General features: G+C 36.3%; 1 protein-coding gene across 4 annotated transcripts in view; it reads left to right on the forward strand.

Moving 5' to 3' along the window:
• Positions 1-25,262, forward strand: part of MINPP1 (multiple inositol-polyphosphate phosphatase 1) — a 103,648-nt gene that overhangs the window by 14,112 nt on the left and 64,274 nt on the right. For 3 of the 4 annotated variants that reach the window (XM_089897867.1, XM_089897866.1, XM_022569430.3), the window contains one exon: positions 2,833-2,966. The exons of the other annotated variant lie outside the window; for it this stretch is intronic. In XM_089897867.1, coding sequence (XP_089753993.1) covers positions 2,833-2,966 — 134 coding nt within the window. The remainder of the gene's footprint in view (positions 1-2,832; positions 2,967-25,262) is intronic. 4 annotated transcript variants of the gene reach the window in all.

The following is a 25,262-nucleotide window of genomic DNA, read 5'->3' on the forward strand; positions in this document are numbered from 1 at the left end:
TACCCTGCTAATTCCAACCACTTCAGACTTATTAAACTCTGAGTTCTGACTCCTAAACTCAGCAAGACTGCCGAATTCTGCTTGACATCCTTTTCCCTGTGCCACAGTTTGAAGCGCCTCTCCTTTTTCATTTCTGATACTATTTTTGTTTTATTTCTTGAATAGATTTGGCAGAACTTTATCTAATTCTTTTTATTTTAATTTTTAACGTTTACTTTGTCCCTTTTGCTAACTTCTTAATTTAATTGCCTCTTTAATATATGTTTAGTTTTGTGTTTGGTATATGGCAGTGGCCTACCCTTGCTCTTGCTCTTAAACTTACGGCTTGCACTTAATTTCTCTAGGGACTCTTCTGAGAAGAATGGCTCATAACTACTGTGTAGTCTTCTCTTGTACCTCTTTTGGGTTGCAAGATTTAGTCCTTTATTTTTGTTGTTGGATCAAATAATACATGAGTACAAGTTTGACATTCAGATAAAGGCTACCTTAATCACCAACTCCAATTCAAGACCTCTCCACAGAAATCTACCACTCCTGTCAGTTTGATGTGTACTTTTCAACCTTTTCTGTGCTCTATTTGTAATTTATACCATTCTTAGAAATGTAAGCAGTGTAATTGTGTGTGTATTTTGCTAGTAAATGATATTATACTGTATTATTCCTTTTTTTTTGTCTTTAACAAATATGTTTATTGTACAAAGATTACCCCTCATATAAATTACTGCAGCAGGGCTTCCCTGGTGGCGCAGGGGTTGAGAATCCGCCTGCCAGTGCAGGGGACACGGGTTTGATCCCTGGTCCGGGAAGATCCCACATGCCATGGAGCAACTAAGCCTCTCTGCCACAACTACTGAGCCCGTGTGCCTAGAGCCCGTGTACTGCAGCAAGAGAAGCCACCACAGTGAGAAGCCCACATGCAACAACGAAGACCCAACACAGCCAAAAATAAATAAAATAAATAAATTTATTTTTAAAAAAATTACTGCAGCACACAACTACAGGAATTCACAAAGCAATTGACATTTATTGAACAACGTCTGTGTGCTAAGGGCATTTTTGAGGGCTTTGCACAATTCTCAGGAGGTACTAGAACTCTCAGTTTGCAGATAATGAAAGTAAGACTCAACTAAATTATGGGATGTGTCCAAGATTACAAAGCTAATAAGGAAGATATCCAGCATTTGAATTAGATCTGTGAAAGGCGTAAGGATCAAAACACTGAAAATAACTGACCAGAGCTTCCCCTTGCATAGATGATAGCTTGCAATTACTTCTCATGAAAATGAAGAAGGAAAATTATGTATTCCTTTGCTAGTCCGCAATCAAGATGTCAGGAGTATTGGTCTCCTCAGAGGGCTGTAAGAGAAGTTTCTGTTCCAGGCCTCTCTCCTTGACTTACAGATAGCTATCTTCTTTCTATACATATCTGTGTACAATCCTTCCCCACCATCTTGCTCTTCTCCTGCTACCAACAGCAGTTAGACAACATACACTGGGTTTTATACAAAAACCCAGTACATAAAGAGCACTCTGGCCATGATAGGTTCAGAAATGGCATAATATTACCCCACTGAACTACAACAATAATAGTTGGTGGGTCTGATCTATTGCAAGTAGCAGAGGCCAGCAAGTATTTATCATTCTTAACCTGCTCTTCTCATTTAGCAGTATGTTTTGGAGATCTTTCCATGTCAGTTCATGTAGATCTATAAATAATCTTATAGTATTCCATAGTATGTGTATATCATAGTTTATTTAAGCCTCTACCTATTAATGAAATTCAGTTATTTCCAGGAAATTTTGAGGGGGGGCTCCTTTAAGCAGTGCTACTCTAAGATATTCTTGTACATTGTCTCTTGTGTTCCTCTGTGAATATTAGTTTATAAGAAACAGAATTAAACGGGCCTTAAAGATGTGTTTTTGTGTATTTTGCCAGTCTGTCCTTTAGAACATCTGTATTAATACACATTCCTTCTAGCACCAGTTTTCCATATCCTTGGTCTACTTTTTTTTTTTTTTTTTTTTTTGCTATGTTGGGTCTTTGTTTCTGTGCGAGGGCTTTCTCTAGTTGCGGCGAGCAGGGGCCACTCTTCATCGCGGTGCGCGGGCCTCTCACTGTCGCAGCCTCTCTTGTTGCGTAGCACAGGCTCCAGATGCACAGGCTCAGTAGTTGTGGCTCACGGGCCTAGTTGCTCTGCGGCATGTGGGATCTTCCCAGACCAGGGCTCAAACCCGTGTCCCCTGCATTGGCAGGCAGATTCTCAACCACTGCGCCACCAGGGAAGCCCCCTTGGTCTACTTTTATTACTGTTTTTGCCAAACTGATACGTGAACCAAAGTAACTCATTTTCTATCTGGTTTCTACCTTCCTGAAATTCTTAAAAATTCCTGATTCACTGTTGGCACCTTCTGTGCTGTAATGAATATTCTTCTATGTACATTTTTTCTTTTTTCTGTATATATCTTTGCTATCATCTTAAAATAATTTTAGAAGAAAGCGGAGGTGAGCACATGTCTTTAACCCAGTATCCTGAACTGTCATGGATGCTGGATTACTGCTTGTGAGTACTACTAACTTGCTCTTGCATGTCAGTCTCTACATTCCCATTTGGGTTTGTGTCTCAGCATAAATCTCTGTGTCATGGACCTTTAGGTTCAACCCTTAAATGCTTGAAATGGTAAGTATAAACTCTGTAAATGCTAAGATTCTACTATACTTTGTGTAGAATGGTGATTAAACAATGTAACCTTTTCTGAAAAAAATCATTATTAAATCAGAAAATCTGTTACATTAATAAAAATAGTAATGATTTTTGAAATTTGTATTTTTAGGTTTTAGAATACTTAAATGATCTGAAACAATATTGGAAAAGAGGATATGGGTATACGATTAATAGTCAATCCAGCTGCACCCTGTTTCAGGATATCTTTCAGCACTTGGACAAAGCAGTTGAACAGAAACAAAGGTAAAAACTTAAAAAAATTTGTTTTTTGATGTATTGGGTTGGCCAGAAAGTTCGTTCAGGTTTTAGGATCTTACGGAGAAACCCAAGTGAACTTTTTGGCCAACCCAATATATTCTGAGTGCCCAGTTACGCTTCTGGAAAATGTTTTATAATGGGTGATTTTTAAAAATAGATTTTGCTTATGTTTTTTAAAAATAATTATACTTACAAAAGAATTAGATGACATATGTAAGTTATAAAGCATATAAACGTATAAACCCTCCATTCAACCCAGGAACTGGAACATTACTAATAATTTGCATGTGTCTATTTATGTGTTCCTTAGTGACTCAATTTTCCTGCCCTCCCTTGCCCCATTTACTCCCTATCCCCTTTAACTACTATTCTGCATTTGGTGCATATCATTCCTTTGCCTCTATAAAAAGGCTTTATTATGAATATATGTGTGCCCAAACAATATGTTTAGTTTTGCTTAGAGACATAAGCAAATGGGACTTGTTTTTTTTCCCCCTCAACATTACATTTATAATATTTATCATGTTGTTGCATATACTGTAGTTCATTCATTTTTACTACAGTACAATATTCAATAATGTTCAATATTCAGTAAATAAATACCACAGTTTATATCATCTTCTCTTGTCAGTGGGCATTTGGGTAGTTTCTGATTTTTGCTATTATAAATAGTGTAATTGTACATGGTTTCTGGTATGAATTTTTTTTTGTTTTTATTTTAAATGAGAGTTTCTCATCAAAAAGTCTCTGTTAACATTCATACTTCTCAAAGTTTAAAAAAAAACCTTTTCATAATTTGAACATTGGTAGAATATAAACCCCATTTTATTTGATAAATATGCTTCCATGAAAGCTTATACATTCACAGTTGGAGATGAAAATCATGCTATAAACACTGAGACAGAAAGACTGAAGACGGTGTATTTAATTGGGTTGGCAGTATGAAGTTTTATATACATACAGATATAGAGAGAAATTATGTGAGTTTGTGGATATGACTTTAGTTTGTGGAATTTTCTTGGGTTTGGGAATTAGGGGCCATCTGTACTAGATCTGGTTTTCTTCCGTGACTTACAATGGTTCAACTTACGATGTTTTGACTTTTTGATGGTGCTGCAGAAATGATACACATTCAGTAGAAACTGTACTTTGAATTTTGATCTTTTCTGGGGCTAGCTATATGCAGTATGATACTCTCTTATGATGCTGGGCATTGGCAGTCAGCCGCAGCTCCCAGTCAGCCATGCGATCACGAGTGAAACACTGCTAATATACTTACGACTCTTCTATATCTATACAACCATTCTGGTCTTCACTTTGAGTACAGTGTTCAATAAATTATATGAGATATTCAACACTTTATTATAAAATAGGCTTTGTATTAGGTGATTTTGCCCAACTATAGGCAAATGTAAGCGTTTTGAGCACATTTAAGGTAGGCTAGGTTAAGTTATGATGTTTGGTAGGTTTTTGACTTATTGATGTTTTCAGTTTAATGAGGGGTTTATTGAGACATAACCCCATCATAAGTGGAGGAAGATCTGTACTTAGTTTCTGCTACCAAACACTTTTTTGGGGCAAAATAGTCAAGGAAAATTCCCTCTTGAGATAGGCATTAATTTCTTTCCTGCTTGGTTTTATGAACTTTAAAACTGTTAGACTTTAGACTTTGTTCATTGTTTATTTGTTTGTCCCATTGTTGAATGTGAGGTAATTAAAATTGTGTCTGAAAGATTCTTAAATAACTTTTGCAAGGTTTGCTGTTACAATTTTATACCAGATTCAAAGCTTAAGTAAGAATTTTATCATTGGTGTTTTAAAAATAAGTATTTCTGTACACTGGAAACTACAAAGCATTACAGAGAGAAATTAAAGGTAACCCAAATAAATGCAGAGAGATACTATCTTTATGGATTGGAAGACTCAGATTGATCATCTGTAGGCTGACTGCAATCCCTATTGTAATTCCAGTAGGTCTCTTTGTAGAAATCGAGAAACTTATTCTAAAATCTATACAGAAATGCAAAGCACCCAGAAGAGCTAAAACAATTTTGAAAAAGAACAAAAGGACTTAATAAATACCTGACTTCAAGACTTATAAAACTATAGCCGTAAACAAATGGATCAATAGAATAGAATAAAGTCAAGAAATAAATTCCGATATATATGGTCAGTTTTTGACAAAGATGCCATGGTAATGCATTGGAGAAAAGAATAGTCCTTTCAACAAATGGTGCTGGAACAATTGGACATCCATATGTTAAAAAATGACAGACCCTTACTTCACACTCTACACAAAAATTGATCATAGATTTAAGTATAAAATGTAGAATTAGAAGACTTCTAGAAGAAAATGTAAGACCAAGGATATATTGTACAATATAGAGACATATAGCCATTATTTTGTAATAACTTAAACAGTATAATCTATAAAAATATTGAACCATTGTGTGATATACCTGAAACTAGTATAATTGTAAATCAATGATACTTCAATTTTAAAAAGTAAACAAAAAATATAGGATCAATGGCCTGGATATAAGAGCTAAAACAATGAAACTCTTAGAAGAAAACATAGTAGTAAATCTTCATTTACTACTCTGCCTATTTGGGATTAGGCAGAGATTTCTTAGATACAACACTAAAAGCACAATCCATTAAAAAATTGATGAAATGGACTCCATCAAAATTAAAAAATATTTGTGCTTCAAAAAGCACTATCTGGAAAATGAGAAGACAAGCAATAGACTTGGAGAAAATAATTGCAAAACATATATATGATTAAGGATTTGAATCCAGAATATATAAAGAAGTTATATCTCACTAGTAAGGTGACACATAACCCAATTTTAAAAAAGGGCAAAAGATTTGAACAGATACTTTACTAAAGAAGGCATATGGATGGCAAATAAGCATGTGAAAAGATACTAATAAACTATCTACTGATTATATTATTAGATATTAAAACCACTGTGAAATACCAGTAATACCCCTAAACTGGCTGTAAAATAATAGAAAAAATATATATATTGGTCTCTGCTCCAGGTTCTTGATACAGGGCTCCTGAAACCATTGTCATTTCCTGGGTGATAGGAGTGTCTTTTGTTCTAATGAGGTGACTGTATAGGCTCATGGGTGGCTCCAGGATGATGACTGGTCACCAGGAAGACCAAGCCATGATTAGAAGCTTGGAATTTTCAGCCCCATCGCCCGCCCCCCCCCCGCCCCCACAGTTCTCTTGAGAAGGGGAAAGGGCTGGAAGTGGAGTTAATGATCAATCTTGGCTACGAGGTTCAGGGAGCTTGTGAGTTGGTGAATGAGTAGAGGTGTGGCGAGAGTGGCATGCCTGGAGAGGACATGGAAGCTCTGTGCCCCTTCCCACATACCTTGCCCTGCACATCTTTTCCATCTGGATGTTCATCTGTATCCTATGTCATAGCCTTTTTTAGTAAACTGGTAAATGTAAATAAGTATTTCCCTGAGTTCTTGAACCACTCTAGCAAATTAAACCCGAGGAAGGGGTCATGAGAACCTTCTATCTGTAGCCATACTGGGTAGAAGTTGTGGGTAACCTGGGTGACGACCTACTGCTTACAATTGGCACCTGAAGTGGGGGCCAGTCTTGTGGGACTGAGCCCTTAGCCTGTGGGATCTGATGCTGTCTCTAGGTAGATAGTGTCAGAATCGAGTTGCTTCGAATCGAATTGCTTAACGTGGGGGAAAAAACCCTACACATTTGGTAACCAGAAGCGTCAGAAGTATTGTGAATGTGGTGATAGTGTGAGAGTAAAGGAGAAACAGAGGAGGAAAGGACTACGTATTTTTCTTATTCACCGGCTAAAATTAAAAATATATATATTTTCCCAAGTGTTGGTGAGATGTGGAGGAACTGGAAACCTTACGCACTTTTGGTGGGAATGTAAAATTGTATAGCTGCTTTGAAAAAGTTTGACAGCTTCTTAAAAAGAATCTTCTTAGGACTTCCCTAGTGGCGCAGTGGTTAAGAATCTGCCTGCCAGTGCAGGGGACACGGGTTTGAGCTCTGGTCAGGGAAGATCCCACATGCTGTGGAGCAACTAAGCCCGTGCACCACAACTACTGAGCCTGCGCTCTAGAGCCCGCAAGCCACAACTACTGAGCCCACGTGCTGCAACAACTGAAACCCACACACCTAGAGCCCGTGCTCTGCAACAAGAGAAGCCACCGCAACGAGAAGCCCGCGCACTGCAACGAAGAGTAGCCCCTACTCACTGCAACTAGAGAAAGCCCGCACATAGCAATGAAGACCCAACGCGGCCAAAAATAAATAAATTAATTTTTTTAAAAAAGAATTTACTAATTCAGAAAAATGGCACCTTTCCTTAGAGTTTTTTCAGGATGACCCCAAAATGCTTATGACATGTAAGAATGAAATCAGAACATTCTCTAACACTGTATACAAAAATAACTCAAAATGGATTAAAGACCTAAATGTATGACTAGGTACTATAAAACTCCTAGAGGACAACATAGGCAGAACACTCTATGACATACATTGTAGCAATAATTTTTTTGATCCATCTCCTAAAACAAAGGAAATAAAAGCAGACATAAACAAATGGAACCTAATTAAACTTAAAAACTTTTGCACAGCAAAGGAAACCATCAACAAAACGAAAAGACAATCTACTAAATGGGAGTAAATATTTGCAAATGATATGACTGACAAGGGGTTAATATCTAAAATATATAAACAGTTCATACAATCCAATATCTGAAAAACAGGCAACCAAATCAAAAAACAGGCAGAAGACCAGAATAGACATTTTTCCAAAGAAGACATACAGATGGCTAACAGGCATATGAAAAGATGCTCAGCATCACTAATTATTAGAGAAATGCAAATCAAAACAACAGTGGATATCACCTCACACTGGTCAGAATGGCTAACATCAAAAAGTCTGCAAATAACAAATATTGGTGAGGATGTGGAGAAAAGGGAACTCTTGTGCACTGTTGGTGGGAGCATAATTTGGTGCAACCACTATGGAAAACAGTATGGAGGTTCCTTAAAAAACTAAAAATAGAACAACCATATGACCCAGCAATTCCACTTCTGGGTATGTATCTGGAAAAAGTGAAAACACTAATTCAAAAAGATACATGCCCCAAAATGATCATAGCAGCAGTATTTACAATAGCCAAGATATGGAAGCAACCCAAGTGTCCATCAACATACAAATGGATAAAGAAGATGCAGTGTATATGAGTAAATACAATGGAATATTACTCAGCCATAAAAAAGAAAGAAAGCTTGCCATTTGCAACATGGATGGACCTGGAGGGTATTATGTTTAGTGAAATAAGTCAGACAGAGAAGGGCAAATACTGTATGATATCACTTATATTTAGAGTCTAAAAAATAAACAAATGTATATAGCAAAACAAAGTCTCACAGATACAGAAAACAAGCTAGTTGTTACCAGTGAGGGGAGGGAAGTAGGGCAGGGCACAATAAGGGTATGCGCTTAAGACATATAAACTACTGGGCTTTCCTGGTGCACAGTGATTAAGAATCCGCCTGCCACTGCAGGGGACGCGGGTTCGATCCCTGGTCCAGGAAAATCCCACATGCCGCGGAGCAGCTAAGCCTGTGAGCCACAAGTACTGAGCCTGCACTCTAGAGCCCACGAGCCATAACTACTGAGCCCGCGTGCCATAACTACTGAAGCCTACGCGCCTAGAGCCTGTGCTCCGCAAAAGAGAAGCCACTGCAGTGAGAAGCCCGCGCACTGCAAAGAGTAGCCCCCGCTCACTGCAACTAGAGAAAGCCCACGCACAGCAATGAAGACCCAAAGCAGCCCAAAATAAATAAATTTTAAAAAGAGACATATAAACTACTATATATAAAATAGATAAGTAAATAAGATATATATTGTACAGCACAGGGAATTATAGCCATTATTTTGTAATAACTTTTAATGGAGTATATAATCTATGAAAATAATGAATCACTATGCTATACACCTGAAACTAACATACTGTTGTAAATCAACTATACTTCAATTAATTGACATGGACAGATGAATGGATAAAGATGTGGTATATATACACAATAGACTGTAAATCAACTGTAAAAAAGAATGACATAATGCCATTTGCAACAACATGGATGGACCTAGAGATCATCATATTAAGTGAAGTAAGCCAGACAGAGAAAGACAAATATGATATCGCTTATATGTGGAATCTTAAAAAAAATGATACAAATGAACTTACGTACAAAACAGAAATAGACCCACAGACATAGAAAACAAACTATGGTTACCAAAGGGGAAGGGAGTGGGGAATAAGTTAGGAGTCTGGGATTAACATATACACATTACTATACGTAAAATAGATAACCTACTGTATAGCACAGGGAGCTATACTCAGTATTTTGTAATAACGTATAAGGGAAAAGAATCTGAAAAAGATTATGACTGAATCACTTTGCTGTATACCTGAAACTAACACAACATTGTAAATCAGCTCTACAGTACTTCAGTTTCAAAACATTAAAAACAAAACAAAACAAAAAAAACCCATGCCCATGAGCAGTCATTCCTTATTTACCCCAGCCCTCTCAGCACTAGGCAAGCACTAATCTACTTTCTGCATCTGGATTTGCCTTTTCTGGACATTTCATATAAATAGAATCGTATAATATGTGGTTCTTTGTGACTGGCTTCTTTGATTTAGCATAGTGTTTTCAAGGTTCATCCATGTTGTAGCATGTATCAGTATTTCATTCTTTTTTTATGGCTGAATAATGTTTCATTGTATGAATATACCATATTTTGTTTATCTGTTCATTAGTTGATGGACATTAGGGATATATTCACTTTTGGGTTGTTGTGAGTAATGCTACTGTGAACATTTGTATTCATATTTTTGTGGGGACTTATTTTAATTTTGCTTCGGTGTATACCTAGTAATGCAGTTTCTAGGGGGTCAGCAGTTTTGACTATCAGGGATTGCTAAAGATTATTAAAACTGTAGATGTGCATACAATCCCTGACATGCAGTGGTTCCTGGATGTGATCTGAAGATGAAGCATTCCAAGTTGAGGTTCGTCCATTTATAGTAATCTAGATTACCTGCTAGGAAGTTTTGTTTTGTTTTTATCTTAACAGTTTTAGTTTATTTTCTTATAATTTGCTTATCTTACCCACAAGTGAAGTACAGAGGGAAAAAAATGCAACAAGCTGAGTACTCCATTATGTTAGGTAATAGCTGACTGTGTTTTTAAATACTTAGAAGCTAATGAGACTAATTTTCATGGGTGGCTTACAATTGAGAGAAGATAGAAATGTATATAAAAGCCATGGGCCATGGTATAACTATTCATGTAAGTTTGTAAAACAGTATAAAAAGTTAAAGGAAGGAGAGTTTGACCTTGTAAGTCAGGAAGTGATTTTGGCCACTGCCTCCTTTTCTAACTGAGGAAGGAGAGGTAGCACTGATTGTGAAGAAACTGGCAGGTGCTTTTCAGAGACTGGTTTTCTCTATACTAAAAGACTGATTAGGGTTTTTAAAAAATATGCATTTAGCCGAATCAAGATGAAATCTTCTTAAATAAGTAGAGAGAAGAAAGTGAGTTTAGAGACTACTGTCAGATTTCTTTCCAAAAAACAGATTGACACTATCCAATTCTATGAGCAGTGCCAAAATTAAGGGTACTTCTCAAGAAAACCAGTATATGCTCAGCAAAGAGAGAATAATAGGTTACATAAAACAAAAAGCTAATAGACTTTTTTAGAGCAGTTTTAGGTTCACAACGAAAATGGGTAGCAATTAAAGAGTTCCCTCGGGCTTCCCTGGTGGCGCAGTGGTTGAGAGTCCGCCTGCCGATGCAGGGGACACGGGTTCGTGCCCCGGTCTGGGAGGATCCCACATGCTGCGGAGCGGCTGGGCCCGTGAGCCATGGCCACTGAGCCTGCGCATCCGGAGCCTGTGCTTCGCAACGGGAGAGGCCACAACGGTGAGAGGCCCGCGTACCAACAAAAAAAAAAAAAAAAGAGTTCCCTCACACTACCCCCTCTCCCACATACACAGCCTCCCCGCTGCTAATATCACACACCAGTGTGGTATAATAATAATGTTTTAACAGAATATTTTATCTTTGTACTTTTTATGATCTGTTCTATCAAAACAATTAACCTTTTTTCTTCATGACTTTTAAAGTTCTTTTTTGAATTTGTATTGAGTTTATACCAAGTGTGTTTATATATGTATATGTATACATATATACAAAAGCAATATTTTGTCATTAATATTATCTGAGGAAATGTCTTTCACTTAACTCTAGAGTTCCCAGGCTACTGTTTGCTATCTCCATCCCTCCTCCACCCCACTTTGAGATGATACTGTGTACACAGGTTGTTCTCTTTTTTTTATCTTTTTATATTAACGTTAAATCAAAGATATTCTTCAATGTTTCTGAATATTTTTCAACATAATTTTTATAGCATGTTTTACTTCACAGAAAAATTGGAGATTGCAAATGATGTTAATTGACAAGTGTCAACATTTTGGTTAAATATAACCAGTCCTCCAAATGCATAGTCCTTGGCTCTTATTAGGATCTTGACTTTATTTTCCTTCGTAAACCATCACTACAGTGATGGGATTAAAGTTAAAACCAGTAATTTTACTATTTAAGCAAATTTAAACAGCTATTGCTGTTTAAGCAGCTGTGATGAGAAAAGCAGATTGAATTTACTGAATAAATGAGATATATCTGGATTTTATTCTACTTTCCCATTCCCCATTACCTCTGTTAGTATATTTTTATTTTTATTTTTTAACTGGGGGGATTCAGTAAGTCACTTCCTTCCTTTTTCAAAATAAGGTTTATATTCTGGACTATGTATTAATTACCTCATGAGATCTTCCATTTTGTCAGGGGTACTCTCAGATACCAGAAGTAATTGCTGTAAATATATGTTATGGTCATTAAATAACTCTCATTAGCCTTTATCTACCTTTTCATTGACTCTCAAATCTTTGATGTTTTTATATTTCACAGTTGAATAAGAGTATGGCTTTTTAAGGTTGTGTAGTTCCACATTTTAACATAAGATGGCAGCATTGAAATAAAAGTATAGTGGCACCAAGAGATTACTTAGCCCATTGTAACCAATGAGCTTTGTCTTTTAAAGTTCTTAGGAATGTATACAGATTCTAAATTCTCAGAATATATTCTTGCTTGTCTTTTTGCTAACTTTCCGAAGTCAGTGTTCCGTGGAGTTTAACTAGGTACCAGGATAGTGCTAGTTGTTGAAAGGTAACTGGCTAAATACGGTAAAAGCCAGCACAGCCTGGCTATGCTTTGAGTTCAGATTCAGGTGTCCATTGGTCTTCTGGAAAGGCATGTTTTGACTCTCAGTAGACTGTAGATCTGTGATGTCTAGAACTTTATTTCCCTGCTCTGTCCTCAGTGTCTAGAACAAGCCTGCCATGCAGTTGGTGCTTAGTATGTACCGAAGGAATATCTACAGTCCTTGTTTATCCTCCCAGGCATCCAAGCCACAAACCTATGCATCATTCTTGACTCTATTTCCCTCACCTTCTACATCTACTCACCATATTGTGGGGTTTGTTTTTTTTTTTCTTCCAGTTTTATATCAAGTCCTTTGACTTTTCTTCATCCCCACTGCTACCATCTCAATTCAGGCTAATATCTTCTCTCTGTTAGATTTTAGCAACTGCCTCCTAAGTGAGTGCTTCCCTGATTTTAGTTTTACTTCTACTCCAATGCAGCTTATTATGCAGGCAATACAGGGTATATACGAAGTTGAATACATTTAAATTATTGTCTCAAGGAACTCATATCCTAGTTTGGAGGATATCTATATGACAGCACTAAAACAGGTAAAAAGAAATACTGAAGGAGAATTGATTTGAACTGTTGGGGTTTGGTAAAGGCTTTATGGGAGGAGGAGTTTTTGAGGTTGGTCATTGAAGATTTCTTTCACAGACCTCAGCATATCAACTCTTAATACTTGTTTTGATTTTTTAAAACTTTATTGAAGTATAACTGATGTGAAATAAACAACACATATTTGAAGTATACAATTTGATGAGTTTTTACATATTTATACACCCATGAAATAATCACCATAATAAGATAACGAACTATCCATCGCATACAGAAATTTCTTTATGACTCTTTCTAATGTACTTCCCACCCCCCCATTCCCAGGCAGACCACTGATCTGCTTTCTGTCACTATAGATTAACTTGTATTTTCTAGAATTTTATATAATGGAACCATATAGTATGTATATGCACATTTTTTTTGGTTTGGCTTCTTTCCCTCAATTTAATGGTTATAAGATTTATGTTGTGGGTATCAGTCATTCATTCCTTTTTATTTAGCATTTTACTTAGTATTCCATTATATGGATACTACACAATTTGTTTATCCATTCTCTTTATGATGGACATTTGGGTGTTTACAGTTTGAGGCTATTACAAATAAAGCTGCTGTGAACATTTGTGGTCTTCGTATGAACATATGCTTTCATTTCTTTCGGGTAATTAATACCTAGAGATGGACTAGCTGAGTCATATTTAGGTGTATGTTTAACTTTTTGAGAAACTGCCAAACTCTCCCCGCCAGTGTGTGAGTTACAGTTGTTCTACATCCTGGCCAACACTTGGTATGGTAGGTATTTTTAATTTTAGCCATTCTCATGGGTGTGTTGGAGCACCTCATTGTGGTTTTAGTTTGCATTTCCCTAAAAACTAGTGTTGGAGGACAGAGGGAATGAAAAGTGCCCACCAAACTGATAAGGCATCTTGAAACGAAAACAAAAGGTGGGCAGCTCCATGTAATCAATGGATCCGTTATTATAGGGTAACTTACGCACATGGTGGGATCAGGGTCAGGCGGACAGTGATCTGGAAGCATTCACAACTGTACTCTGCACCGCCGAGGGGGCATCGGGACAGTTTTATCGTTAATTTAGGGTATGGGGGTGGGAACTTGGACATAGGATGTGCATTCCTAAGTCAGGATTCACGAATGGGTAATGAGTCTCCTGGGCACTGGGAATACGTCAGTGAAGGTTTTTATTGTTTGGGGACGAACAGAGCGTTGAGGCCACCTGGTCCTGATGATTGTTAAACAATATCTATTAACTACAAAGCCCTTGAAGACAGAGTAGTGATGCACTGCTACACAGTAACAGTTCTGGGCAGGGTCAGTGGAAGGAGAAACTCTAAGGGCTCAAGATGGTATCGGTTATGCTAACAGCCATACAACTAGTGATATTGAGCATCTTTTTGTGTGCTTATTTACCATCCATATGTTTACTATGGTGAAGTCTCTGTTCAGATCTTTTGCCATTTATTAACTGGGTTGTTTATCATTTTTACTGTTGTTGTTAGAGTTCTTTAAGTATATTCTAGATACAAATTCTTTCTCAGATTTATGCTTTACAAATACATTCTCCTAGTCTGTGGTTTACCTTTTTTGTGTTTATAATAATGTTTTTTATGGGCTAATTTTGGCCCACTATTGAGGCAATTCCTCCTGAGCATCTATTTGGCACCCTGTATATTTTGAGGTTTTCCTAGTCTGGATTGTGTGAACACAAACTATTCCTGGCCTTGTGTTAGCTTTGGGGATTGTTTTCGCCTCCTTCTTTTTAACACTTTTTGTCTGGGTTTGGATAGTTTTCTCACAGACATGAGCTGATCAGTACTAGCTGAAAACCTGAGGGGAGTCCCTGTAGATCTCTCTTCTGTGGTACTCTAGCCTGTGTATTCTAGCCAGCTTGGCCTCCCTAAATTTTCAGTTCTGTCTCATCTACTCAGGAAGACTGCCATGCTCTGTTTGGGTTCCCCTGCCCTGTGCTGCAGCCTGGAAGCTCTGGGCAGTTAAGATGGGACAGCTGTTGGGATTCACCTCATTTGCCTTGCCTCGCTCTTATTCTCACTATTGTCGAACGTCTAAAAATTGCTGTTTCATGTATTTTGTTTGGCTATATAGTAGTTTAAGGCAGGAAGGTAAATCCAGTCCCTGTTACTCCATCTTGGCTGGAAGCAAAAGTTATTTCTATGTGTTTTTGCTTGAGATAAAACTTTATGCTTGAGTCATTTCATTCTATATTTGTGTTAAACTGTCAAACCTGATGCTTCTCCATATGCCTCATTGGAGCTGATGCTTCAATCAGATGTAAAAGAAGACTTCAAAAAAATTTTTTTTTCCTCCTAATTTTCTTCCCAAAGCATCTCATATCTCTGGCAGTTCATGTTGCTTATTTGTGCACTTACATAAGTATGGGAATTTTATGAGTTGTCTAAAGCTCTATTTGATATTCCTGGATCATGTTTAAAAATACACTTTGTGTAACATTAGTTGAGTGTGAAACATGAATTAAGAGCTTAGAAAAATCTAAGCTGAGTACATTTAGGGAAAAACATGCAATTATCAGTTGTTTTTCTAGTTGAGCTTTTTGGGGGGTGTTTTACTTACTTTGAACACATGCATAGTCATCAAACCTCAGTTAACAACATAAGTTTAGACTTCAAATTAAATTTGCTTTTTAATGGAAGATTTGATTAAATCTCCTTACCAACTTATATAAGTAAAAAGAGGACTGTAATTTAGAGAACTGCATTCTTATCTTGCTAGGTGACATTAGGTAATTCACTTGTCTTTTCCTTATTTCTAAAATGAGCAAATCTTGACCAGATCTCAACCCTAAAATATTAGAATTCCAACTGTGTATTTCTACATATATTTCATATAGGTTATTTGTTTTCTTATATTTGTATTAGTAGTTTACATTTTCTAGGGTTGTTAAAATTTTTTAAAGCTAAAATGAACCTCTGTAAAAGTGGTTTTGTCAGTTTTTGGAAAATGTGACATTTCAGTTTTAATGCATTTTTATCAGAGGGAGAGGGCAGAGTTAAAGGTTTATGCCATGGCTTTTTATTCCTTGTTTTTTGGGAGACTGTTGTGCTACGAGTTCTAAAGAATATCATTACAAGTCAGAGATATAGTTAATATGAGAAGTGTGACTAATAGAAGTCTATGTTTGTTGAAGGATTAGAGTATGCAGCCAAGATATAGAGAACAGGAACAGCATGATTTAAGAAAAATAGGAATGTTCAAAGCAAATTATAGAATATCTGAATTTTTCTTAATTTGTTAAGTGGTTAAAGGTAAAAACCTAGTTCTTTATGTCATGGCATCTTGAACCTCACAACTCTGTTTATTGAATGGCCATATGATACAAAGAAAGCTATTTACATGGGACCATAGGTAGAATGGAATGTAGCAGTCTTCATGCGCTCAGCAATTTTCTGGCAAAACTCTGTGTAGTGGCCTTATATTAGGAACTGAGTAAACTGAGAAGTGATTTTTTTTTTCACATCCTTTCCCTTTTTGTCCTCCCATACATTATGTTCTCTTGTTCTCTCTGGTCTTTCTAACCCCCCAGCCCCCAGACAGACAGACAGACAGACACACACACACACACACAGACACACACACACACACACACACTTCTGTACTCCCTCATTCAGACATATGCACACACACTTACCTAGTGGCTGTTGCCAGTATTTTGGGCTTAATCATAAACCAACTTTGCTTTGAAGAAGCTTGGGAATAAAACCCAGAAAAATTCCCATGCCATCCTCGGAACTTGGGTATATTTAAGGAGAAGCTGGGGATTTGGTTCTTTCAAACAGCAGTTGTGCCTGTACTAAGTGAAGTAAATCAGTTCCTAGCAGGTGACTCAGAACACTTCTAAGATGCACTCTCCATTATGAGACAAAGCAAAGAGTGTTGTGTTCCTGAGATGGAACCCACAACCTTCACAAGAATTACTGATTTACTTTACAGAAACCTGGCACATACCTTTAATGGCTTCTGATGAAAGCTGGACCATAAATACTTTTGTATATTTGTTTTGACATCTTTAGAGTTACAAAAATAACCCCACATTTAAAAATCACTGCTATATGTGCACACACAGAAACTCCACAACTCTTTAGCCTCCACTAATTGAAGGTATCCAAGTCCCCATTTTTGGGTGTTTGGAAGTAATTTAGAATAGAAACACAGTATGTTTTTACATGTAACATGTGTGCTGCTTAACTTTGTCAAAGAAAACTGAGATGTGAGTAAGTCATTTATAACAGGGCAAACAGGTAGAAGCATGAACAGCTATTTAAGAGGGACTATTTTAACTCTTTGGAAGGAAAAATGTGCTTTTTTGGTCACATATATTCCCATGTAGTAGTTTTTTTGTTGTTGCTTAATTAATAAACTTTATTTCCTAGAGCAGTTTTAGGTTTACAGCAAAATTGATTAGCAAGTACAGAGTTTTCTCATAAACTCCCTACCACGTGCCCCCCAACCTCCCTTACTATTGACATCTCACACCCCAGTGGTACATTTGTTATAATTGATGGCCCTACGTTAGCACATCATTATCACCAAAGTCCATAGTTTCCATTAGGGTTCACTCTTGGTGTTGTACGTCTTCTGGGTTTGGACAAATGTATAATGACACATATCTGCCATTGTAGTATTGTACGGAATAATTTCACTGCACTCAAAATCCTCTGTGCTTTGCCTGTTTATCCCTCCCTTCTCACCATCCCCTGGCAACCACTGATCTTTTTACTACCTTCATAGTTTTGCCTTTTGCAGAATGTCATATAGTTGGAATCATACAATACGTAGCCTTTTCAGATTAGCTTCTTTTACTTAGTAATATGCATTTATGTTCCCTCCGTATCTTTTCATGCCCTGATAGTGCATTTCTTTTTAGTGCTGAATATTATTCCATTGACTGGATGAACCACAGTTAATTTACTCATTTATCTACTAAAGGACATCTTGGTTGCTTCCAAGTTTTGATAATTATGAATAAAGCTGCTATAAAGATCGATGTTCAGGTTTTTGTGTGAACATACGTTTTTAATTCATTTGCATGAATGCTAAGCATTGCAGTTGCTGGATCACATGATAAGAATATGGTTTTTTTGTAAGAAACTTCCACAGTGGCTGTATCATTTTGCATTCCCACCAAGAATGAATGAGAGTTCCTGTTGCCAGCACTTGGTGTTGTCAGTGTTCTGGATTTGGGCCTTTCCAATAGGTGTGTAGTGGTATCTCATTGTTTTAATTTTTAATTGCCTAATGACATATGAGCACCTTTTCATATGCTTAGTTTGCATCCGTATATCTTCTTTTGTGAGGTGTCTATTCAGATCTTTTGTCCATTTTTTAGTTGGATTGTTTTCTTATTGTTGAATCTTAAAGAGCTCTTTGTATATTTTAGATAACAGTCTTTTATCAGATGTGTCTTTTATAAATATTTTCTGTCAGTCTGTGACTTGTCTTCTCATTTTCTTGACGTTGACTTAAGTAGAGCATACGCTTTTAATTTTAAGGAAGTCCAGTTTATCAATTATTTCTTTCATGGATTGTGCCTTTGGGGTTGTATCTGAAAAGTTATTGCCATCCCCAAGGTCATCTAGGTTTTCTCTGATGTTATATCTTCTACGAGTTTTACATTTAAGCCTCTGATCCTTTTTGAGTTAATTTTTGTGAAGGGTGTTAGGTCTGTGACTAGATGTTTTTTGTTTGTTTGTTTGTTTTGCATGTGGATGTCTAGTGTTACAGCACCATTTGTTGAAATGACTGTCTTTGATCCATTGTATTGCCTTTGTTCCTTTGTCAAAGATCAGTTGACTGTATTTACAGGGGCCTATTTCTGGGCTCTCTCTTCTGTTCCATTGATTTGTCTATTCTTTCACTAATACCACACTCTCTTCATAACTGTAGCTTTATAGTAAGTCATGAAGTCGAGTAGTATCAGTCCTCCAACTTTGTTCTTCTCCTTCAATATTGAGTGTTGGCTATTCTGTGTCTTTTGCCTCTCCATATAAACTTTAGAATATATCCACAAAAATAACTTGCTGGGATTTTGATTGGAATTGTGTTGAATCCATAGATCAAGTTAGGGAAAACTGACATTTTGGCAATATTGAGCCTTCCTATCTGAGAGCATGGAATATCACTTCATTTATTTATTCTTTGATTTCATTCATAAGAGCTTTGTAGTTTTCCTCATATAGATCTTGTACGTATTTTGTTATTTTATACCTAAGTATTTCATTTTTAGGATTGCTAGTGTAAATGGTAATGTGTTTTTAATTTCAAATGGAAATTTGATTATTGTTAGTATATAGAAGAGCAGTTGACTTTAGTATATTAACCTTGTATCTTGCAATCTTGGTATAAGTGCTTATTGATTCCAGGAGGTTTTTTTTTGTTGATTCTTTGGATTTTCTAGATAGATGATCATGTCATTTGCAAACAAAGACAGTTTTATTTCTTCCTTCTCAATATGTATACCTTTTATTTTCTTTTCTTATCTCCTCTCATTAAACAGGACTTACAGTACAATGTTGAAAAACAGTAGTGAGAGGGAACGTTCTTGCCTGTACCTTATATTAGCAGGAAAGCTCTGAGCTCCTCAACATTAATTCTAGGTTGGGTTTTTTTTTCTCTCAACACTTAAAAATATTTCACTCCACTGTCTTCTTGCTTGCATGGCTTCTGAAGAGAAGTCAGGTGTAATTCTTATCTTTGTGCCTCTATAGGTAAGGTGCTTTTTTCCTGTGGCTTCTTTCAAAATTTTTTTCATTATTTTTAATTTTTTGAAGTTTGAATATTATATGTGTAGATATAGTTTTTTTGGAATTTGTCCATTCAATATTCTCTTCCTAGATCTGTGGTTTGGCATCTGACATTAATTTGGGTAAATTCTCATTCATTATTGCTTTAAATATTTCATCTGTCCTTGTCTCTCTTTCTTCTCCTTCTGGTATTCGCATTACATATATGTTAATTTAAACCTTTTGTAATTGTCCCACAGTTCTTGTATATTCTGTTCTGGTTTTCTCCAGTCTTCTTTCTCTGTGCTTTTCAGCTTTGGAAGTCTCTGTTGTCATATGCTGAAGCCCAGAGATTCTTTCCTCATCTGTGTCAGGTTTACAAAGATATTCCTTGTTTCTATACTGTGTTTTTGATCTCTAGTATTTATTTTTGATTCTTTCTTAGAAATTTCATCTCTTTAATTATTCATCTGTTCTTGCATATTGTCTGCTTTTATTTCCATTAAAGCCCTTGACAGATAAATTATATTTTTTAAAAATTCCTGGCCTGATCATTCTAACATACCTGCTGTATCTGACTATGGTTCTAATGCTTGTTCAGTCTCTTTAAATGATGTTTTTCGCCTTTCAGTATGCCTTGTAATTTTTTTGTTGAAAGTGGACATGATGTACTGGGTAAGAGGAACTATGGTAAATAGGCCTTTAGTAATATAGTGGTAAGGTGTGGAGGGAAGGGAAGCATTCTATAGTCCTATGATTAGGTCTCAGGCTTTGGATGAGCCTGTGCCCCAAGCAGTGAACTTCACCAGTGCCTCTCAGTTTTCTTCTCCTCCATAGATGACACAGGAGAGTTAGAGGGGGCTAGAGTTGAGTATTTCTATTCTCCCAGGTAGGCTAGGCTCTGATAAAACCCCCTAGCAGGTTAGACTCTGGTGAAATAGTTTCTCCTGAGGGCAGGCCTTGTTAAGAAGAACAGAAAGCTCTGGTTTATTTCAAAATGGTTCCTTTTATCCTTTCCCTTCCAGAAGCAAGAGGGGATTCACTGAGGACCTGGCAGAGTTCACTCCCCTCACTATGCCTAGTCACCTGAAATTTTTATTTTTTACTTTTTATTTATTTTTTTAAATTAATTAATTAATTTTTGGCTGCATTGGGTCTTTGTTGCTGTGCGCAGGCTTTCTCTAGTTGCGGCGAGCGGGGGCTACTCTTCATTGCGGTGCACGGGCTTCTCATTGCGGTGGTTTCTCTTGTTGCAGAGCACAGGCTCTAGGCGTGTGGGCTTCAGTAGTTGTGACATGTGGGCTCAGTAGTTGTGGCTCACGGTCTCTAGAGCACAGGCTCAGTAGCTGTGGCTTACGGCTTAGTTGCTTCGCGGCATGTGAGATCTTCCCAGACCAGAGCTTGAAGCTGTGACCCCTGCATTGGCAGGCAGATTCTTAACCACTGCACCACCAGGGAAGCCCTGGTCCCCTGAAGTTTTTAACTTAGACTTGTCCACACTGAGCCTCTAGCAATTTGTCAATTACAGTTTAAGTTTTCCGACCCTGGCATGGTTCCCATGGAGGTTTCTGCTCCTGTAAATTGTGATTCTCTGTATCTACCTGTCTCTCTCTCCAATTTGGGGGACAGCGGTTTGACCTGTGACCTCACTTCTCTGATGGATCTAAGAAGAATTGTTGATTTTTCAGTTTGTTCAGCTCTTTGCTGTTAGGGTGGAATTGCAATTTCTAAGCTCCTTACAGACTGCAGACTGAAATTTCTAGTTGTTTTTTTTATACCCAGCATTTGATATTTTGGCAGTTGAGTTTCAAACAGTAAAGTAGAAATCAGTTTACATATTGCTTAGTCACTGTTTATTAGCATTCTGGCATTCTTAGCTGTAAGTAGGCCCTTGATTTAAAGTATGTAGTTTAAAAGGACTGAAAAATTATTAGCTAAGTTCTTTTGAATTTTATACCTCATAATTATGAGGTAGGTGTTTTACTTCTGCTTTCTTAGGGAGCCTTGAAGAAGATTATTATATTTATTCTAGTTTTAACATTTGAATCATTAAGGATTACCAGGTTGAATCAGCTAGGAAAAATAAATAGTGAAGAAAAACAGTTATGTCTGAGGCAAGTGATTTATATTCTGAGCTATTATTTATTGGGAATACTTTTTGAGTTAATGGAAAAATTACTTTTTTTTGATCTTTTAACTTATTTAGGAGCGTGCTAAATTCTGCTTCTTACCCTTAAAATCCAACCTGCACATTTAGTGATCTCTGAATTTTTTTTTGAAATGCAAAAATCAAGAAGAAAGATTTTTAGAATTGTATGAAACATGTTAAGTGCTTAAAGATAACTTTTAGGCCATGTGAGAGTTTCAGTTTTATGTTCTTGTTGATAGCATATTTTACAAAGTATCATAAGGCATTCTTTTCTATTTTATAAGCTCTTTCCCTGTGAGATAAAATTTCTCTAAGCCAGATTTTTAATAATATTCCTTGACATTTTTTAAAAAGATGTAAACCAAACCAATTAAGTGTCTTCTTATTCTGCGCTCAATGAAGATTTGTGTACATACATTTAGGAATGATTTACACATAGTTCTTAAAGTGATCGTTTGTTTCAGGTGATTGTATGATATATATATATATATATAATATATTACATATATATGTGTATATATTTTTTATATATATATTTGTGTTGTTTTGTAATACACTTGACCAGGGGTGATATTGCTGTCAAAAAACAAGAAATCATGCATCCTGATACAAACTTGAAGCATTGTCTGCTGCTGTATTTTGTAATCAGGTGTCTTAGAAATGGGCAAAGTGATTTTAAATAGTTATGTCTGGGAAATGAGAGAGATAAAGAGGGGGAGATTGGTTGGCAAGGAGAAGATGTTCATATATAAAGAAAGTGTTTAGGAAATAAGAAGTAGATGACATTGGATCTGGATACAACCTCAGTACAGTGTTCCAGATAGCTAGTACTTACTAATGGGAGTTGAAAAGTATTTGGCTTAGTTGTTGGGTCTCTGAAACTGAGAACTGTCATTTGTTGACATATTCCCTTTCTTCATGCTACAATAAAAAGGTAGATGCATACACCCTTTATTACTCAGTAAACTGAATTCATGGTGGAGAGTATGTTGTACTGAGTGTCTCAGAGTTATTGAGAGAAGATGGTCTCCATAAGCTCATAATAGACACATGGTGTCTCAAATTTTAGGAAGCAGTTAGTCATGTAGTGTGTTCCTGAAGCAAGATTTCTTGTCTTTTGTTTTTGTTTATCCTCTATCACATATTTATTTCAGGTTAAAAACCCGGGGAATGTAATCTTTGCCTTTTATACATTCTTGGAGAAGAACTGATGCCTTGTTTAAGAGATAGTCCATTTTCTTATTCTGTAGGATTTAACATGTGCTCTCACCAAAGGGCATGTTGCTAAAGAGTATTTTTTAAATTGCCCAATTTACATTAGTACGCCAGGGGCCTTGTTACCAAGCACTAACAATGTGGTTTTTCTCAGCTGGTATATTGAAATGCCATGTTTTCATAGCCCCCCCCCCACTGATTTGATTTGAAATTGATTTTAAATTTGTACTAAGTTTTTTTTATTTGATTTGATTGATTTTAAATTAGCAGTGGCTTGAAAGTAAACTTGGGTTACTAAATTCCTAACTTATTTGCTCCAGTCCAGTTATGCAAATATTTTCCTATATAAGAGGCATTGAGCTTTTTCCAAGTGAATTTTTTTGTGTGTATATTATATTCGTGAAACTCAATTTATAGTATTCCTGTATTCAAGTTCAAGCTAAAAAATTAAATAATTTCAGATGTGCCCTTCTTTAAAAAAAAAACAATTTTGAAAAATTGAACTTAAGAATCAGGCTGAGGACGATTAATATTTTTTTGAAAGGATTTAGGTTAATCTTTTATATTATCTATTCCTATGAATTTAATGCATAGTATTTTTTCTAGTGAGTTTAATTGATGGTTCAGAGTTAACTTAGGCAAGTAAGTTCACCTCAGTGTTTTCATCTGTAAAAATGGGATGATGATATCTACATCATAGGGTAAACCAGATACTACACTTTACTAAAGCCACAACGGGCAGCATTTCTATTATAAGACTTCATAGGAATGTATTCATGATCCAGCTCAAACGCCACCTCCTCAGCAAAGTCCGTCCAGTTCTTCCTCAGAGTGATTTTACTCTCTTTCTCTGGGTTCCCCTAACACTTAGACAAATTCTCATCTGCAAGAACCAGGCATATGTTTTGTTTCTATTTTTGTTCTTTCACCTTACCACCTTTTTTCTCCCCCTTTCTCATCTTTCCTCCCTCTTCTAAAAAGCGAAACTAGCATGGTACCTGGCACTTGGCAGAGAATGCTAGTATCTGTCACATCTAAACAAATGGCAGAATGGATCTTTGAAAAGTCTCTTCTTTATGTTTCAGAAAATTGAGCACATCCATTTTTGTCCAGTGCTTTTTTTGTATGAATACAAGCAACATCAGCCAACTTCTTTTTCTGAAGTAGCAACAGCATCTGCTATTTGTGCAAGACACTTTAAGGCACAAAGGTTAAAGGCAGACAAAAAATAATCATGAGTGAAATTGTGCTCATTTCTCCTTCTTTATATTTGGCATTATTGTAGAAATATATAACCTACACAAAATTGTAAGTTGCTTACTATTTTCTGCAAGCACATTTGGATCTCTAAGTAAATTGATGTTTTTAGTTGTTTAGATTGTTTTGGGGAAGGCTACATTAGTCTTGACCCTCTAGTATGTAGTTTTCCTTGTCCTTAGTTATCATTATTGTATAGATGCATTTAACCAGACCTTTAAACATACTGTTTTTGTATATTGCATCCTTCTGTAATGGAGATTGATCTGTAGTAAGAAGATGATACTCATGGCATTTATTTTTTAAATTGCATTTTTCCTTCCTATTGAGAATTGCTTGGAATTCTAAAATATTTTTTTTAATTTAGGTAGATCATATGGCAGAAGACAGTCATTTATTTTTGTTGATTTGGCTTCCTATATGAATCTAATATATAAAGTTATTTGATTTCCCATAAAACTCCCAATAAGCATTTTTAAAGCACAATTTTTCTCGACTTTCTTCTCAAAAATAGCTGATTTTAATATGTGACTGAAAGTAGGCAGTCAAAAGAGAAAATGGGATTTATTGCTTTTTATATAAACCTAAGGAACCCTAGGTTTAAACCTTAAATTTGGGTAACAGCTTAGATTTAATTTCTTCTGTAGCTTGGATGTAGTTAATAGGACTTTGAACTCATCATTTGTACATAGCCCTGTTGGTCTCTTCTCTTCCCCAACACACATTTTTTTGTTTCATATGTGTGTTTGTTATTTGTTTTTTATCTTTTTTTCTATTTTCTCTTTATTTGATTGACTTTTGAAACCCAGGTAGGTAGGGTAAGGCTGTTTACTCCACTGTCTATCAGACACTTTCCCACATAATAGCCACCAGCCACATGCGGTTATTCAGCATCTGAAAATGGGATTGGTCTGAATTCAGATTGCTGTAAATGTAAAGTACACACGGCATTTCAAAGACTTGGTAGAAAAGAATAAAATAGTTTTATT

Source organism: Delphinapterus leucas, chromosome 16, assembly GCF_059928025.1.
Source record: "Delphinapterus leucas isolate spDelLeu-1000000601 "Yukka" chromosome 16, BTC_Dleu_Yukka2, whole genome shotgun sequence".
NCBI lineage: Eukaryota > Metazoa > Chordata > Mammalia > Artiodactyla > Monodontidae > Delphinapterus > Delphinapterus leucas.